Source organism: Chrysemys picta, chromosome 5, assembly GCF_011386835.1.
Source record: "Chrysemys picta bellii isolate R12L10 chromosome 5, ASM1138683v2, whole genome shotgun sequence".
Classification (NCBI taxonomy): domain Eukaryota; kingdom Metazoa; phylum Chordata; order Testudines; family Emydidae; genus Chrysemys; species Chrysemys picta.
In genome coordinates this window covers 141,640,839-141,659,336 of record NC_088795.1, presented here as the reverse complement: position 1 = coordinate 141,659,336, position 18,498 = coordinate 141,640,839, and the positions used below count along the sequence as shown (strand labels likewise).

Below are 18,498 nucleotides of genomic sequence, written 5' to 3'. Positions count from 1 at the left end.
TTAACCAATAAGCTACCAATAATGGTGGTTTGGGGGCACCTCTCTACCGGGACCACAAGATTCTTTCCACAGAAGATGATGAACAGCAACCAGCTGGCAGCAACCTTCAGCCATTACCTGCTGGAGTGGATTTAAATTGTTGACCTAACTGCAGGGCCGGTGCATCCACTAGGCAAACTAGGCAGTCGCCTAGGGCACCAAGATTTGAGGGCACCAAAAAGCGGTGCCCAAAATGTCTGAGATGCTCACCCAGCACCGGCTCAATGTGTAACCCTCTTTGATCTGCTCCGGCCGGCCGGGAAGTGATGTAATTCCTCCTCCAACCACCGGGGGCGCTGCGCTGGCTGTTCCCCAGGGCCCCGCCCCTGCTCAGCCCCACACTCACTCCCCTGAGCTCTGCAGCAGGGCCGGGGCTGCACTCACCCGCGGGGGAAAGTGCAGAGACCCAGCCCCAGCCGCGCTGCCGGGGAGTGCTGGGGGGCAGTTCTCCCCTGCCCCCCAAGCCAGCTCCGACCCCCTGGAGGCCTGCCCCCCCCCAAAAGCCGTCCCCCCCACAGAGACCTGGGGCACACCCCCCTCATGGGGGGGCTGCCTAGGGCCCCAGAATATCTAGGGACGGCCCTGGTACCCGCCACCTTGCCCGCAGCCAGCCCCGCACCCCTACCTCCAGCCAGCCCCTGTAACACCCCCTCCCCGAAGCCAGCCAGCCCCACACCCCCTGTCTCCAGCCAACCCCACACCCCATCTCCAACCAGCTCCACATCCCCCATGCCCTGCCCAAAGCCAGCCAGCCCCACACACCCGTCTCCAGCCAGCCCCTGCCGCACCCCCATGCCCGAAGCCAGCCAGCCCCACACCCCGTCTCCAGCCAACCTCACACCCCATCTCCAACCAGCTCTGCATCCCCCGTGCCCTGCCCGAAGCCAGCCAGCCCCACACACCCCTGTCTCCAGCCAACCCCTGCTGCACCCCCCTGCCCCAAGGCAGCCAGCCCCACACCCTGTCAGGTTATTCATTTATTGTCATTAAATATGTAGTCTAAATAATGAAATTAATAAATTATCAAGCCGAATATGTATTAAATATAATGAACAATGCAGTATTATGCAGTATTCATTTTTTAAAGTTTATAATAAGTGATGCTCTGGGGTCGGGGGGGGGGGGAGGCGCAAGGTGGAAGTTTCGCCTAGGGCGCAAAATATTCTTGCACCGGCCCTGCCTAGATGTGAAATGCTCTAGGCAGTTACCACTTGCCCAAGGCAACCTGGCCCTGGGTGAGTCGCCCTGTTATTGGTAATGCGTGTTACATAGATTCCAAGGCTAGAAGGGACCATTGTGATCATCTAGTCTGTCCTCCTGTATAACAACAGCCAGAGACTGTCACCCAGTGACCCATCCATAGAGCCCATAGCTTGTGGTTGAGCTACAGGACGGATTCTAAAGAGCCATCCAATCTTGATTTAAAGATGTCAAGAGATGGAGAATCCACCACATTGCTCAGTAAGTTGTTCCAATGGTTAATTGTTTCTCCATATTCAGCATTAACTAAGCTCTGAGATGACAGACAGGGGGTCAGAGTCTTTAAAATACTCACATATTTTTGCTATTGTGTCCATATGAAAGTAAAACAGAACAGCGAGTGAAGTAGACAGCACAGGTACCAAAAACTGCCCAATAAACAAAGAATTGCCCATTTCAGACACCTTTGAAAGGAAAAAAAGTTATTCTAAATTGGGCTGACCCTCATCCCAGCTATGCCCAACCAGCCCAGAACCTGCCCCAATAGCCAGAAGGCCATTAAAAGCATCCCCACGATTTTTGGAAGGGACAATGTCATGACACACTCCTTAAGGCTGCAACCCTCAGGCCAGGCTGCAATTAGATGGGGAAAGAATCCTGAGCTGGGTTTATACGCTGGGGGTCGGATTCTGGTCTCTCAGACACAGGAGTAACTCAAGACAATAGAATGAGACTGGTGTGAGAATAGAACCCGGCCCTTGCTTTTCAAAGTAATAGCCCAGTGCCAAAGCCAGCACGACTGTGTCTTGACAGCAGAGTGAGTGTTCAGCAACCCTTGGAAATTCTTCTTCCTTGAGGATGTGCTGAGAGCTGCAGCGGTAACTGCTTTCCTTTGGGACATGGGAGGGGCTAGTTTCCTTAAAGGGCCAGGAATTAGATTGGAAATTGGTTGTATTTGGAGTCAGGTGACCATATTTCCCGGATAAAAGAATGTTATTGTCTCAGTGGAGAATCAAAGCCACTTTCTGAGCTGGGTTCTGCTGCGCAGACTCTGTTGTGAGCAGGGGACCAAGATCCGCAGAAACAATGTGGCAAAACCTTCTGCCCCTTTATCTGCCCATTGCAGAGCTCGCTGGGATGAAATTCAATAGTGCACATGCAAGGTGCACTTAGGGACTAACAACAACATTAATCCCCATCTTCTCCAATTTGACTCATAATTCCCCAAGTGGAACTGTATCAAATGCCACTGAAATCCAGATAGATGAGATCTGCTGCATTGACTTTATCTAAAAAATCAGTTATCGTCTCAAAGAAAGAGATCAGGTTGGTCTGGCACGATCTACCTTTTGTAAAACCGTGTTGTATTTTATCCCAATCACTGTTTACCTCTATGTGCCTAACTACTTTCCCTTTCCAAATTTGTTCTAAAACTATGCATCCAATTGAGGTCAGACTAACAGGCCTGTAGTTTCCTGGGTCACTTTTTCCCCTTTCTTAAAAAAGGTAGGATGTTAACAATTCTCCAGTCACAGGACACAACCCCTGCATTTATGGATTCATTAAAAATCCTTGCTATTGGGCTTGCAGTTGGAAGTTCCTCTAATAGTCTTGGATGGGGATTATTTGGACCCACTGATTAGGACCCACTGATTAGGTCCCATTAAGCTGTTTGAGTTTGACTTCCACCTCAAAGGTGGTAATTTCTACTTCCATATCCCCATTTCCATTAGCCACCCTGCCACTACCCCGAAACTCATTTCCCTTATTAAAATCTGAAGCAAAGTATTAGTTTAGGAGTTGGGCCATGCCTAGATTATCTTTAATGTCCACCTCATCCTCCGTGTTTGGCAGTCCCACTGCTTCCTTCCTTGTTTCCTTTTTGTTTATGTGGCTATAGAACCATTTACTGTTGCTTTTAATTCCGTTTCCAAGGTCCAACTGTGCTTGGCTATTGACAGTTCACTTTATCCCTGCACTTTCTGATCTCCAACAGGTAGCTTTCCTTGGTGATCCATCCCATCTTTCATTCCTTGTAGGATTTCTGCTTTCTCTTAATCACCTATGTGAGACGCTTGTTCATCCAGCCTGGTCTGCAACCCTTCTCTAGGAAGTTTTTCCCCTTGCTTGGGGTGCAGGCTTCAGGGAGCTTCTGCAACTTTGACTGAAAAGTAATTCCAAGCCTCCCCCACTTTCAGATCCTTGAGTTCTTCAGCCCAGTCCATTCCCCTCGTTCATTGCCTTAATATTTTAAAGTTTCCCATTTTGAAATCAAGGCCCCTAGTTGCAGACCTACTTTTGTTTATCCTTCCATTTAGTTGAAAATGAATTAGCTCATGATCATGCAAACCAATGTTGTCCCCTACAACCAGTTCTTCTCCGGAGGTCCTCCCTACTCACCAACACTCAGTCTAAAATGGCATCACCTCTTGTTGATTTGGTGACTATTTGGTAAAGAAATCTGTCAGCTCTCACAGCCAGGAAAGTGTGGGCCCTACCTATTGCATCACCTTTACTTTTATTTCTGTCTTTCCTGAACAGCAGTTATCCTTCAGTACTTGTACTCCAGTCCTGCCTACTATTCCACCATGTTCCTGTTATCCCTGTAACATCTGGTTTCACTTCCTGCACCAGTAGATCTAGTTCCTCCATTTTGTTCCCCAGACTTCTTACATTGGTGTACAGACATCTTAATTGTTTCTGCTCGGCTTCGCCCAGATTCCTCACCCGATTAGGTACAGTCACTTTATCACTTTATCGCCCCCGTGACTGTTAGTGTCGTTGCTATGGGCACATTCTTTCCTCTTGTTGGTCCTTCTCCTACCTTCTGCTGTTCCTTTCTCCACTGCTGTATCCGCTCTTACTTGATTTTCCTCCCACTCAATGTTAAAGTCAGGGCTGGAGATTACATAAGCATCTCCCATCTCCCCTGAATTCCTTCTTTAAAGCTCTTTTAATCGGTTGTGCCACCCTCCATCCCAGAATCTATTTCCTTCCCTACCCAGCCGGAGTCCGTCCCATGAGAACAGACCTCTGTCCATGAACGCCTCCCAGTGATCGAACATCCCAGAGATCCTTATAGCTCCACGGCCTGAGCCGTGCATTGATCATCATCGTCTTGTCCCACCGTCGCTCTCCCCCTCTGGGGACAGGTGTGTTGTCAGGGCAGAGAAGACAGAGGCACCAGCTCTTCACCTGCTGTAAATTGGTGCAGCAGCTTTGCTCCAGTGGAGGATTTGGCCCACTTTAAAATGGTGTAAAGCAGCGTGTCTCATAAAAACGACAGATCCCTGGCTGACAGGCCTCTCCAGCCCATTGTAGTCAATGGGTCAACGTCTGTGGGGATCATTCCTTCCTAGCCATGAGTGACCGGTGCACAGCGGCTGGTACGCGGTGGGTCCTGGCCAGAGGAGAGGAGGACCACACAGCTCGGAGCCTCCCACATCAGGAGTGGATTTCGAAGCCATGACTGAACCTCTCCAAGAACTGGTTTAAAGCTGTGGGAATGGATACAATGGTGACAGGTTCACCAATTCCTCCGCCACCCGCCCCTGGTGATGAGAGGGAGACCCCGTTGCCCATCTGCAATGGCCCAGTGGCCCATTTCCTGCCTTCTACCCCGCCCACCCCCCTCCCCCAGATCTGCAGCTCCACTAAGGCCAGAGGCCTCCGCAGCCACCTTAGTGCTGGCCAAGATGGCCGCCGATCTGCCCAGGCGGGAGGAAATGGATGAGGAGGTGCTCAGGGATCATGAGGCCTTTTTCTGAGTCCCAGTCTGCCCTGAGCACCTCTGGGCAGCATCCACTGCTCCCTCCCCATCCTCTCAGAGCAGTGAGCGTTGTTTGGGGTGCTCTGTCAGGCGTCCTACCTTGGCTGACCTCACTCCTAGCCCCGCTCTACATTTGCCCCAAGACATCCCCCACTGCCCTTTGGAGGAGGTGGCTATTGATCCCGAGGGTGGAGCTCCACCCATCCGCCAAAGATCCAAGAGGCCGGCTCCTCGCCCCAGCCCTCAACTCACACTGAGGAGGAAACAGGGCACCCTTGAGCAGTGGATGGCGCAGGCGGGTTTCTCCCAGCCAAGCGAAGTTTATTGAGAATAGGAACTGACCAATCGTTTCAAGCGGGTGACAAGTGCTGATTCCCCAACCGCACACACATCTCCCCCTTCCTCTAACGGCGGCCACCGCCTCCGCTGTGGGACAGGAGATTTCGGTGGGAGTAGGCAGCCAGAGGGACGTGCTGCATGGCCAGAACGATGAGAATAAAACCTAGTAGGGCCACAACTACCAACCTTGATGTGTCTCCTTTAAACGACAGTGCACCCCCCGCCCCCCCCCAACGTTCATGCTGCCTGCCGACTGACCCAGGCAGAGGGTTTGCCCAGCAGATGCACAGATGGCACACTCCACTAAGAGCCTTCTACTTGGCCAGACAGGCACCCAGCTCCTTTTCTAGTCCCTGGACAAACTGATCATTCAGGAAGAGCAACTGCCCATGGGGCAGAAACTTGCTCAAGATGATCTCGGTCTTGTCTGCCTTGAGGACCACGTCGCTGCCCTGGTTCAGCAACTTCAGATGCTCCAGGAGATACTTTACCACCAGCCGCAGGGTGTTCTCGGCCAGCGTCAGGTTCTCCTGGGGGTCGCACACCAGAGCGAAGCCCAGAGACAGGACCCCCAGCCAGAGCACCGTCTTGTTCTCACAGAAGGGATCCCCGGGAGGGAGGCGGAACACCCCGGATGGGGCATCCTGGAGGGAAATGGGCTCGTCGGGCAGCTGGATAGGGAAGTCAGAGGCAGGGCGCCCTGACGCCTGGTGCAGCAGTTTACATGCTGAATCCACCTGCCTGGGAAAGGCCAGAAACAGAGGGAGAGACAGAATTACAGTCATTTTATAAACGGATGCGATTAAGAAAAGGAAACAGGACCTGAACATCTCTGGAAGGTCTGCCTGACAGCAAGATGACGCAGGCTGCAGATCAGGGGTAGGCAACCTATGGCATGCGTGCCGCCTTCGGCACGCGAGCTGATTTTCAGTGGCACTCACACTGCCCGGGTCCTGGCCACCAGTCCGGGGGGCTCTGCATTTTAATTTAATTTGAAATGAAGCTTCTTAAACATTTTTAAAACCTTATTTACTTTACCTACAACAATAGTTTAGTTATATATTATAAACTTATAGAAAGAGACCTTCTAAAAATGTTAACAAGTATTACTGGCACACGAAACCTTAAATTAGAGTGAATAAATGAAAACTCGGTACACCATTTCTGAAAGGTTACCGACCTCTGCTGCAGATTCATCCCCCAAGGGGAACATGTGAGAGCCCCATTGCTTGGGAAGTTTAAAACCAGACAAAACAAAGCCCTGCAGAACAAGCCTGCTCTGGGGCACGGTGGGCTGGAAGGGACGTACCAAGCCTTTCCCTCTGGGATGAAGCCCAGAGAACAGCTGGGGTATTTTACTTTATAAAGAGCTCCCTGGGACGTTCACATTCGCTCCTCTCCCCAGTGGGGGATAAGGGACCCAAAGCGTGCCCTGTTCTAGACTCTAAGGGTACGTCTACCCTACCAAAAAAGCCCCCGGGCAGCAAGTCTCAGAAGCCGGGTGAGCTGACTCAGGCTCACGGGGCTCACGCTACGAGGCTATAAACAGTAGCTCAGACATTCGGGCTGGGCTGGAGCCAGGGCTCTAAGACATAAGAATGGCCAGACTGGGTCAGACCAAAGGTCCATCCAGCCCCGGATCCTGGCTGCCGACAGTGGCCAAAGCCAGGTGCCCCAGAGGGAATGAATAGAACAGGGCAATTAGTGAGTGATCCATCCCCTGTCACCCAGTCCCAGCCTCTGGCAAACAGAGGCTAGGGACACGCAGAGCATGGGGTTGCATCCCTGATAATCTTGGCTAATAGCCATTGGTGGACCCATCCTCCATGAACTTTTGAACCCAGTTATACTTTTGGCCTTCACATCATCCCCTGGCACGGGTGACTGTGCGTTGTGTGAAGAAATACTTCCTTTGGTTTGTTTTAAATCTACTGCCTAGTAATTTCATTGGCTGACCCCTGATTCTTGTGTTATGAGGAATAACACTTCCTTATTCACTTTCTCCACACCAGTCATGATTGTATAGACCTCAGTCATATCCCCCCCAATTAGTCATCTCTTTCCAAGCTGAACAGTCCCAGTGTTTTTCACTTCTCCTCATACAGAAGCCGTTCCATGCCCCTAATAATTTTTGTTGCCCTTTCCTGTACCTTTTCCAATTCTAATACATCTATTTTGAGATGGGACGACCAGAACTGCACACAGTATTCAAGGCATGGGCATACCATGGATTTATATAGAGGCATATGATATTTTGTCTTATTCTCTATCCCTTTCCTAATGGTTCCTAACTTTCCTCTCTGCTCACCCGAAGGTCTCCACTGCTATTTTCAGCCTGGTAGCATGAGCCCAATTCAACTGTCCTGGGCTCGGAGTCTTGCTGCCGCAGTTCCTTTCTCTCTGCAGTGTAGATGTACCCTTAGATTCTAAAACACTAACTCCACCCCCCTGTGCTGGGCCCTGCAGCACAGTCACATTCAGATGGGGGTGAATCTTTTACCTGGCCACAGCCAAAATCTGCTCCTTCCTGCCCAGTCTCTCCTTCTCGAGATCATGCGGCCCGGGCTGCTCCGGGGACTGGTCCGGCCTCTCAGAGCCAAAGACCCTGGAATACAGCACCCGGCAGAGCCCGGCCTCTTCCCCGGGCCGAGGGTGCAGCGTATGGATGAGGAACGCGTGAACCATGGTGCTGCATCCTAAGGAAGGACACGCAAGCGGTGAGCGATCATCACAGGGTATCGGAGCGTGCGGCTCAGGGGTGCCAGGGCCCCTCTGCGCCCAGCTGGGCGGGGGGTTCCCCTCTTCCCAAAGCTTTGGAAGAGCAGGAAGAGGGGGGGAAAGGAGAGGCACCATCCACCCCACGCCCGGCTCTCCCCGCTGCCCAGAGGCTGAGACAGCCTCGCCTCTCGCTCCCCACCCCCCCCAGAGCAGGGCACTTGGGGTGGCGTCCGCGCCCCATCCCCGGGAGGGGCAGTTGAGGCTGGGAAGGAAGATGTGGCACGACAGCCCCCTGCGGCCACGCGTGACAGGCTCACGTGGGACGGGGACGGCGTGGGGTCGCCAGAGACGCACGTGGTGGCGACCCGACTGCCCTGCAGGACGTGGTGGGAGCACGACATGGCCCAGCGGGGCCAGGGTGGACCCAGGCCCGGGGCGCGTGGAGCACGGGGGGGAGAGGGGAGGGCTGAGAGTCAGGGGCGGGGGGAGACCCCGGGACCCGGGCGGCTCCGCGGGGCACCGCAGACTCGAGGACCCAGGAGCGCGCGGGCCGCACGGGCGCGCGACGACGTGAGTCCGGGCCCGCCCTGGTGCCTGCTGGGAAATGGAGTCCGGTGGCGGCGCGGGGCCCGGAGCCCCCCGCCCGCACTCACCACCGCTCTCCTTGCGCACGGCGCAGGCCCCGCCGGGGCAGGAACCTAGAGCCGCTGAGCGGGGCGGGGCCTGGGGAAACCAGACGGGAGAGCCCTCCGGGGATTGGCTACCGCCGGCAAAGGGGCGAGCAGAGCTCTGCGGGGATTGGCTATCACTGGGAGGGGCGGGGAAGAGCTCTGCGGGGATTGGCTACCGCCGGCAAAGCGGGGGCAGAGCCCTGTGGTGATTGCCTATCGCGGTCAGGGGGCAGGACAGAGCTCTGCGATGATTGGCTATCGCTGGGAGGGCCGGGGGAAAAGCCCTCCGGGAATTGGCTACCGCCTGCAAAGGGGCGGGCCAGAGCTCTGCGGGGATTGGATATCACGAGGAGGGGCGGGGAAGAGCCCTGCGGTAATTGGCTATCGGGGGGGCGGGGCCAGCTGACAGCACAGCCCGTGGCTGGATGCCTTGGGGGCGGGGCGAGGGGCGGGGACTGAGCTGCCCGAGGGCAGTGCGGGGTTGGTGGAGCCGAAGGGGCTGGTCTCAGGTGGGGGCACCGGGCTCCGCAGCCGGGGGTGTCGCTGCAGGTCCCGCGCGCCCGCTTCGGCTCCGGTTTCACCCCGGCTGGCTCCGGTTAATCCGGAGTGAAACCGGATTAAGCCCCTCCCCCCGAGAAGCGCGCGGGGTCTGGCGCCGCTTTGAACTCGGGGTCCCCGGCGGGCCACGGGTGTCTGTGTCCCTCCACGCGTGCGCGTGACCGAGAGCCCCACCCGCTCGCCAGGTGTGACTCCCCCCCGTCACCCAGCGCCGCCCCTGCCGGGCTCACGCCGTGTGGACAGGACCGCCCGACAGCGCCTGCTGCTCCCGACGGGTGGCCCGTCCCTGGACACGCCCGGAGATGGGCCTGAACAAGGGCCTGGGAATAGGCCCCATGGTCACAGAGCACCCCACCGGCCAGCTGCCTCCGGCGGGTACCGGGGGGTGGCCCTGTTGGTCGGCGCCAGGAGTGGAGCGTGCCGGGGAAGAGGTGCCCTGACTTCGTGGGGCCGTGGCTGGGGGGTGCCTCAATCGGGAGCTGTGGGGAGAAACGCAGCCAGAGTACGCGGTTGTGAAGGAGCCGGAAAGGGGGGACAGCCCCCTGACGCACCCTAACAGAGGTGTGCCAGGGTTCCCCTCGCCCCGCAAAAGCCACCGTTTGGGAACCGTGCCAGGTACACCACCGGACTCAGGCCTCCGGGAGCAGCTGCCAATGGATGTACCCGGCGGGCCGTGGAAGCAGAGTGGAGTACCCGCCGTCCTGCTTGTTTCCGTATACGCCCGATTTGGTGTCACGCACGTGCTGTGGGGCTGGAACAAGGTGTAAATTACAGCAACTCGCCTCCGAATTCAGCCCCAGGTTTCCAGTTTCCACACTGACCACAGTATGGCTGTCAACCTACCCTGGCCAGGTGGCCTTAGCTCAGGGGTGAGCAAACTACAGCCCGTGGGCCAGATCCGGCCCCTCAGGGCTTTGGATCCAGCCCGCGGGATTGCCACCCCAATGGTGCTGCGGGCCCCGCACAGCTCCCGGAAGTGCCCGGCACCGTGGCCCCTGGGGAGAGGTGGGGGGGCAGAGAGTTCCACGCGCTGCCCTCGCCTGCAGGCACCGCCCCCCGCAGTTCCCATTGGCCGGGAATAGGGAACTACAGCCAATGGGAGCTTTGGGGGAGGTATCCGCAGGTGAGGGCAGCGTGCGGAGCCCTCTGCCCCCTCTCCCCCCAGGGGCCGCAGGGATCTGGTGCCGGAGCGGCACGGGGCCAGGGCAGGCAGGGAGCCGGCCTTAGCCCCACTGCGCGCCGCTGCCATCCTGGAGCCACTCCAAGTAAGCGGCCCCGGGCCGGAGCCTGCACCCGGAATCCCTCCTGCACCCCAACCCCCTTCCCTAAGCCCCCTCGTACACCTCACACCCTTCCTCCACCCTAACCCCTTGCCCTGAGCCCCTTCCTGCACACCGCACCCCCTCCCACACCCCAACCCCCTGCTCCAGCCCTACATTCATGACCTGGATGCAATTTCCCCACGCAGATGTTGCCCTCGGGCCCAAAAGTTTGCCCACCCCTGCCTTAGCTGAACCCAGGCATGCTTCCTGCCTGAGAGCTCTTCTAGTCAGCCAGCAGAGGGAGCTCCAATGTAAAGTTTGAATGTAAAGATATTGCTGCTGAGTGATGATGGGGGAATCTTAAGACAACTGGGAGAAGTGGCCAGAAAGTCCTGGGGTCTGTCTGAAGCTCCCCGCCTTTGAGGAGATGGGGCTTTCTGACCAGATTCCCAAGGTCTCTTGCTTTCTGCTGCGTTGGAGAAACCAGGCCTTTCTCTCTGTATTTCAGTCTGTATTGTTTTGCAAGGTTTCAGCCGAGGATCTCCAAACACTTCATAGTCATCCAGGAATTAAGCCTCCTGTTCCCCTCAGAGCCTTTTTATCCTCGTGTTGCAGATAGGAAAAGTGAGGCACACAGGGAGAGCCTTGCCAAAGATTGCACAGAGCCAGGGATAAAACCAGGCATTCCTGACTCCCAGCCCTCTGCGTTAACCACTAGAGAGTGTGTGTCCACAGAAACCCTGCTCAGTGATCCTGGCTACATCTCTGCACTCATCCCGCCAGCCCTGGGAACTAGATAACAAGCTGTTACTGACCCAAGCTAACAGAATTCCTCCTTTAGCTCTTGGGTACATTCTGTGCAGTGCAAAGAACACGTGTCCTGCCTGTACCTTAATGAGGGTCAATAAAACCAGTCAATACCCAATATACTAATTAATTCTTTTGCTCCCAGAGGAGACAGGGTGATGTAACAGAAGACTCAGGATGTCCCTTCCCGTCCTATATCCCCACAAGAGGAGAAAGGTCAGGAGGAAGTGCAAATTACCAAAACATCCCCAGTTTGTAAAATTTGGCACAACTTTGTGGCTCGGTGTGAGAGTTTGTGTCAGTTTTTCCCTTATTGAACGCAGTTTGCTAGTCCTACAGAAACACGCCGAGAGCAGGGCTGTTCCTGGTGTAACACTGATATCAGGGGGCTTGTACCAGAGAGTCGTTTAACCCAGCCCCATGCCATAGGCACAGGACTGATTCCCCCAGCTGCCCCCACATCAGTAGCCTGGTCATATCCCTGAAATGCACTATGTCTGGGTGTGATCAGAAATAGACACCAAACACAACACAGCACAGTGGGCCTGAACAATCCACCCACACAATCACCGCAGTATTTGAATTTCGAGACTCTCCCTAGCCAGTGCTACTGGGTGGCCCATTCCAGCCCAGCAGCCAAGGCCCGCCCTTCCGCAGCCCCAAGGCAGGGATGGGGTTTTAACTCCTTTGTTCCTTGGCTAGTGCTGCCTTTGGCTGAGGGTGTTGGGCCGCAGAGCCTGTCGCCTCTGGAATGCAGCCTGGATTGGCGGCAGCTGATCCCCTCTCTTGACTGGTTGGTGGCCTGCCTGACATGAGTTGGGTGGGTCTCAGCCTAGTCCCTTAGCTGGCGGGGGTTTGCATCCAAAAAAACCCCCCAGCAGCATAGCAAGGGCCACTCTATTGGCAGCCTCAGTAGAGGGCAAGGCCAGAATGCGCCCTGGAAACTGAGCCGAGCTGCCCTCCAGCTTAAGGCTGGGTCACTGTGCGCTTGGCTTGCCCTGCTGCTGCCTGTTGTGTGGGAAATCTGAGGACTTCAGTTTCCAGGGCTGCTAGCTGGCACTTTTCACCAGCACTAAATACATTCACTTTAAAACTCCCTAGTGAACTAGGCTTGTGTTGGGAATTAGTGGAGATGGATCAAAACCATCATAGGGGCTGGCTACCCTCCGGGGACTTGACCGGTGCAGCTACGGCGCCCTCGCTACGCCGGCATAACCCCGAAGCGTAGACACAGCTGGTTTCCCGATGGAAAGCGACACTGCTGCCCCAGGCAAGGTAGCTGGCGCCACGGAAGCATTCTTCTGTTGACCTAGCTGTGTCTCCACTTGGGGGTTGTCTGCACAGCCATGTTTTCCGAAGATAATGAAGCTGCCCCTCTCGGCCAGTGGGCTTGTCTGCTCTTGAATGCTAATTCCGGTGAAGGCAGGGTGTGAATGTAAAGCAGAATAGCTATTCCAGAGTAACTCTGTGTAGACAGGGTTCAGAGCAGTAGCCGTGTTAGTCTGTATCCGCAAAAAGAACAGGAGTACTTGTGGCACCTTAGAGACTAATGAATTTATTGTAGCATAAGCTTTCGTGGGCTACAGCCCACTTCATCGGATGCATGTAGTGGAAAATACTGAAGGAAGATGTGTATATACACAGGGAACATGAAACAATGGGTGTTACCACACATTATAAGGAGAATGATCAGTTAAGTGAGCTGTTGTCAGCAGGAGAGAAAAATAACTGTTTGTGGTGGTAATGAAAATGGCCCATTTCCAACACTTGACAAGGAAATATAAGGAACTGTAGGGGGGGAAAGATAAGCATGGGGAAAAGTTTTACTTTGTGTAATGGCCCGTCCACTCCCAGTCTTTATTCAAACCTAATTTAATGGTGTCCAATTTGCAAATTAATTCCAATTCAGCAGTATCTCGTTGGAGTCTATTTTTGAAGGGGTTTTTTTGGTGTGTTGTGACTTTTAGGTCTGTAATCGAGTGGCCAGGGAGGTTGAAGTGTTCTCTGACTGGTTTTTGAATGTTATAATTCTTGACGTCTCATTTGTGTCCATTTATTCTTTTACGTAGAGACTCTCCGGTTTGTCTGTGTAGACAAGCCCTAGGAGCCTGGCTGTACTGGGGTCTTTGGCACCAGGATAGCTGCATCAGTGCAACCCCCCAGTGCATTCGCATTGCAGTGCAGCTGGCAACTGCATCCAGGTCATTACACCACTACACATTTCCTAGTCTACATAAAGCCTTAATTCTTCCTTCCTCCGGGCTCGCCCCTTGTATCCTCCTTCTCATGGCTAGCCTGTAAGCGCTCCTGGGCACAGATCTCCTCATTTTTGTGGCTTGCGCAGCACTTTGCGCAATACTAATAGTGATAACAGCAATTCCACAGTGGAAAGCAAACCCCTCAATAGTAAATGTAGCCTGCCTTGTCAGCCTTAATGGTTCCTGTCCTGAATGCCCAAAGGAAGCATTTGCAGTCAATACCATGGTGGATAAATCGTTTGTCACAGGCATCAGGGAGGGGCGGGGGAATCAGACACGCAGCATAAAGTCTGCAGAAGTGAGATTTTGGGTGACATGGGAGGGTAGAACCCCAACAGTCTGGACCCTCCATGGTCACCTCCTTCCCCAAAAGTGATTTGTGTGTGTGTGTATTATTCTAAACTGTGTAGTGTTGCTGTGGGCTGTTAAACAGCTGTTGCATTTCACCCCAGAGGAGGCTGCATTTCAGTAACGGTTGATGTGATTAAGGTACCTTAAGAGGCTGGCCCGGCTACAGCTTCTGTACTGAGTGTTCGTGAGATTTTCCAAATGGTAAAGCGTGGGATACAACCAGCTGACAGCTGTGACAGACGTATACAATACCTGAGCCTAATACTGGAGTTCTTACTCCTTGAAACACTGGGGAAAATCCAGCAGATTTGAAGGAAGCTTATGTTGTGCCAGTATTTAAAGATTACACAGGATGTCTGGGGTAATTATAGGCCTGTTAGTCTGACATGGATCCTGGGCAAGCTAATGGAGCGGCTGCTATGGGATTCGATTAATAAAGCACATCATTAGAAGGTGTTATAATAAGCCACAGTAATGGACACTTTAACAATCGATCCACCATTCACTGAAACAGCTATTAATCCTTTGTTAGCCCTTTGGATAAGGCGAGATCAATAAAAAGCAACATGAATATTTTTGAAAAATCGGGGTGTTTTTATACGCCATCAAGAAGGGCACAGCCCCACTGGAGCCCTCCGTTCAGCCATTGTCTTTAAGGTGACGTTACAAAGAATAGTAGGATTTGAGCTACGTTCATCAGCATGTTCCGGCTGCTTTGGGCCGGGCCAGCAAAACAGCTGGAGCAGCCCAGTGAATCTAGCCCAAGTTCTTCTTGCAAAATTAAATCTTCCCCCCCAGCTTCCCATCGCCCTCCATAAATTCTAGAGCTTGGGTTTTAAAAAGCAATCCACGCCCTGAGAAAAGCCTGTGCCGTTTTGGTCATTCTTTGCCTTTGCATCCGCTCCGGCATGGGACGCGTGCATAGCCGGACAGTGCAAACACGTGCAGGAGAACTCAAGGTGGGTGGGGGATGGGCTTGTCGTGGAATGTGATTCGTAATTTTAAACAGCACACAGCTCCGGCTGCCCAGAGGAAACCCGGAGGGGGCGTGGCTGGGAGCAAAGGGGGCGGAGCAGTCACGGGGCCCGGCCATGTGAAATCGACATTCCCTTCTCTGGGCCAAGTGGGATAATAGAATTCAGCAACACGGTGACTCACACTCAGAAATAGTTGGCAGCCAGTCGGTTCCACGACTCCTGCGGTGCCATGGGAGAGACAGAGCACGCGGCCTCCTGCCTTGGCAGCGTTCGCATGGAGAGGGGCCGCGCACATGGGAGGCCCCAGTGACCAAGCTGGATGGCCACGCTCTGTCCGTGCCCGGAGGGGAAGGGCTGCTGCTTTTTGAATGTCAACAGCTGCCTCTGTGACATCCCCAAAAGAAATGCCCTCGGCTGAGACCTTCATGGGGGGTGGGGAGCAGATTATCCCCTACCTAATAATAAAATATGGAGATATACCTATCTCATAGAGCTGGAAGGGACCTTGAAAGGTCATCAAGTCCAGCCCCCGCCTTCACTAGCAGGACCAAGTACTGATTTTGCCCCAGATCCCTAAGTGCCCCCCCCCTCAAAGATTGAACTCCCAACCCTGGGTTTAGCAGGCCAATGCTCAAACCACTGAGCTATCCTTCCCCAAGAGCAGGGTCCCTGCTCCTTCCTCTGCAGAATCTGGTGCAGGCCCCCGTCAGAGACAGGATGCGAGATTGGACGGACCACGGGGCTGGTCCAGCCTGGCACTGCCTATGTTGCTAGGTGAGCACAGTCCATGGTAATACCCTCCCCTCCCAGGGGTGGGGGCGGACTCAGGGGCTGGGGGTCTCTAAGTAGCTGATGGATGCGCTGGGTGAGGGGCTGCACCTGAGAAGCGGCAAAGATGGTTACGGCCTGCAAGCCCGTACGGGTGAGAGTCAATGAGGTCACCTCGGAACTAAAGGGATGCTACCTTAGCGTCTCCCTGGGCAGCTCCTGGAGACCTAGCTCGCCCTCTCAGACCCACCAACAGTGCTTTACCCATAGGAGGAAGAGGTGCAGGATCAGACCCAGCAAGCGCTAGGCTCACCAGAAAATCCTGAGGTAGGTGGGTGGGTGGATAAAGCACGACACAGTCCCATCCCTGCGCTGCATAAAGTCAGACGCCCGCCCGCCTGCCATCTCACTTCCATTGAAATCAATGGCCAAACGCCCACTGGGGCAGGCCTGGCCGCTCAGTACCACAGACGGGCCAGGCCAGAGACCCAACTTCCTGAGTCTCATCTCAAAGCACTGCCTGGTAGTTAAAACATCAGCTCCCTTGTTCCCTGGGGCAGGAATGTTCCCTGGGACACACATCCGCCTGTGGAATGTGTGAGGAGAGGGAGGGTGTGTGTACACAACTATCACACCTCGCAGCACTTCACAAACATCAAAGAGGGAGCCAACCTGGCCCAGCAGGGCTAACGGGGACAGACCCCGGCCTTCCCCCGGAGCCAGGCTGGACCTGCCGGGCTAACAGGGATAGACCCTGGCTCCCTCCCCAAAGCTAGGCTGGCCATGCAGGGGGACCATGAGCAAAAAGTGGGGCTCATTCCTTTCAGGCTGAGCGCACAGGTGAGTCGATTATGTTAAGAGCAGAATCTGTGAGGTAGAAAATAATTTTACCCCCATTTTATGGATGGGAAACTGAGGCACAGAACGAGTAAGTGACGTGCCCAGGGTCACGCACAGGGAGGCTGTCGCCGAGCCGGGAACTGACAGCAGATCTCCTGCGTTCCAGGCCTGTGTGTAATCACAGCCAGTCTTCCTTTAGCAGAAGGGTGACGTGGGATGGCAGGAAGCCAAGGTGGAGGGAGGAGACAAAGGGCGGTTAGGAAGTACTGGCATGGCAGGCAATGACCCGGGGCTGTTAGGCCAGGGAACACACTCTGGACAGTTAGAAACCCAGCTCAGGTGGCACTAAGACCCGTGCTAGCTCTGGGGCTGACAGAGGTGTTTGCATGTTAAAGACAAACTTGCCGAAATCCACTTGTGGCTCATGGTTGCCGCGTGCGGATTCCACGTCACGCTGCGACCTGCTGCAAGGAGGCCCAGAGTCCAGGCTGGGTGGGCGGCGGAGGAGAAATCGCAGTGGGGCAGGTTTACATGATCCCTGCAGCATGGGCCAACGTGGTGCCCTGGGTTCTGTTCCTGGCTCTGCCGGGTGCCCTTGGGTAGGTCACGTCCCCTCGCTCCTCTAGAATGGGGGCTAGTGACATTCCCCACCCTGGCGAAGGACTTGCAGATCTGCGATGGAGCGCTAAGCTGTGTTATCTAGAACACACACACACACACACACACGCGACACTCTCATCGGCCCTATTACAACCAACACCAGTGAGAGGTGCCTGTTAGCACAACAGCCACGCTGGGTGTGAGTCCATCTGCCCTGCTGCCTTTTCGTCCCAGTGGAAAATCCCCAGAGAACGACGCCCTCCTGAGCTCCACTGCCCAGAACGCTCGGCGGAAGGAGGCCAGGCCAAACCCATGGCAGAGGTATAGCCAGGGCACCCATCTCAATGGCATTGTCCTGAACCAATCACAGAAATGGGCCAGCTCTGCACGAACTGCTGAGCAGGTACAGCGGGGACAGCTCTCAAAGCCCTCTTTGAGAACAGGATTAAGGGGGGCAGCCACTGAACTGTTTAACGGGGTTTGCCACTGCGTGCCTCAGTTTCCCCATCTCAGCGCTGCGGGGGGAAGGGAGCGCTCGGCGATGGTTTGCAAAAGCGATCCAAGATGCTCAGGAGAGCGCTGTAGACGGACCCAGGGTTCCAATCTTTCCCGTTATAGGTGTGAACGTTTACTCCAACCCGGTGCTGCAATGCAGCCACCTCTGGGGCAAAGCACAGCCGTCCCGCTAGCAGCCACGCAGCCGCATTGAGAATTGGCGAACAGGAAACCCAGCATGTTTTCTCATCCCCATTTCTGAGCCTCCCGCCTTGCCGAGCCCCGGCCGGAAACGCCACACACCAGAAGCGCTGACCTACATGGGGCTCTGCCAGGGCTATTTTAACCTCGGCTGCCACGTGAGCAGCCTGCGAAGTGCTTGCCAGGCCAGCCCCTCCCATGCATGTGCCGGCGCGCTCAAGTGGGCAGCAGGGTGGAGCTTTCCCAGACATTAGCACGTTGCTTCCAAAATGGGCCCAGGGGAGTGGAGAGAGTGTTTCGTTTTTCTCACCACTCTGAGGAAGCCAAAACCATACACGTGATGGGTGGGGCTGGTTCATCGAGCCACGTGAAATCTTGGCTCATCTGGCTACGGACGTAAGAGACACAAGCCGAGATGCAAGGGGGCCAGGGAATTTACAAGTAGTTGGCTTGGTGCTGTGATTTAAAACTTTTCAAAAAGATTACTCGAGAGCTGGGATTTAACGTCGCTGCCTCCACATTAGAGCTAGGCAGGAATTCCCCCCGCCCCCTTATATCCTTTAAACATTACAGACCAGGAATCCAAGCGTCTCGGAGTCTGTATGAAGACAGGGAGAGTCACTAAGTCAGGGTGGATGCGAATCA

The 18,498-nt window shown here is 54.7% G+C and overlaps 1 protein-coding gene across 3 annotated transcripts; it reads right to left on the bottom strand.

Moving 5' to 3' along the window:
• Positions 1 to 5,295: 5,295 nt before the first annotated feature.
• On the bottom strand, positions 5,296 to 8,857 carry AP5S1 (adaptor related protein complex 5 subunit sigma 1). Of its 3 annotated transcripts, none has more exons than XM_065597389.1 (3): positions 8,719 to 8,857; positions 7,848 to 8,043; positions 5,296 to 6,322 (listed from the first exon to the last, which is right to left on the bottom strand). In XM_065597389.1, the coding sequence occupies exons 2-3, from the start codon at positions 8,030 to 8,032 to the stop codon at positions 5,662 to 5,664; spliced, it is 846 nt and encodes a 281-aa protein (XP_065453461.1). In that variant the 5' UTR covers positions 8,033 to 8,043; positions 8,719 to 8,857; the 3' UTR covers positions 5,296 to 5,661. The 3 variants fall into 3 exon arrangements, with proteins under 3 accessions (XP_065453461.1, XP_065453462.1, XP_065453463.1); XM_065597390.1 differs by having other exon boundaries at positions 5,296 to 6,088; XM_065597391.1 differs by lacking the exon at positions 8,719 to 8,857 and adding an exon at positions 8,383 to 8,522 and having other exon boundaries at positions 5,296 to 6,088.
• Between the last annotated feature and the right edge of the window lie 9,641 nt (positions 8,858 to 18,498).

Bases quoted from the DNA above. Each gene is read 5' to 3' on its own strand.
- AP5S1 (XM_065597389.1), bottom strand. From the start codon at position 8,032: ATGGTTCACGCGTTCCTCATCCATACGCTGCACCCTCGGCCCGGGGAA. The intron at 6,323-7,847 runs GTAAAAGATTCA...ATTAAAATGCAG, and splicing joins CAGATTTTGGCTGTGGCCAG to AGCCCCCCGGACTGGTGGCC.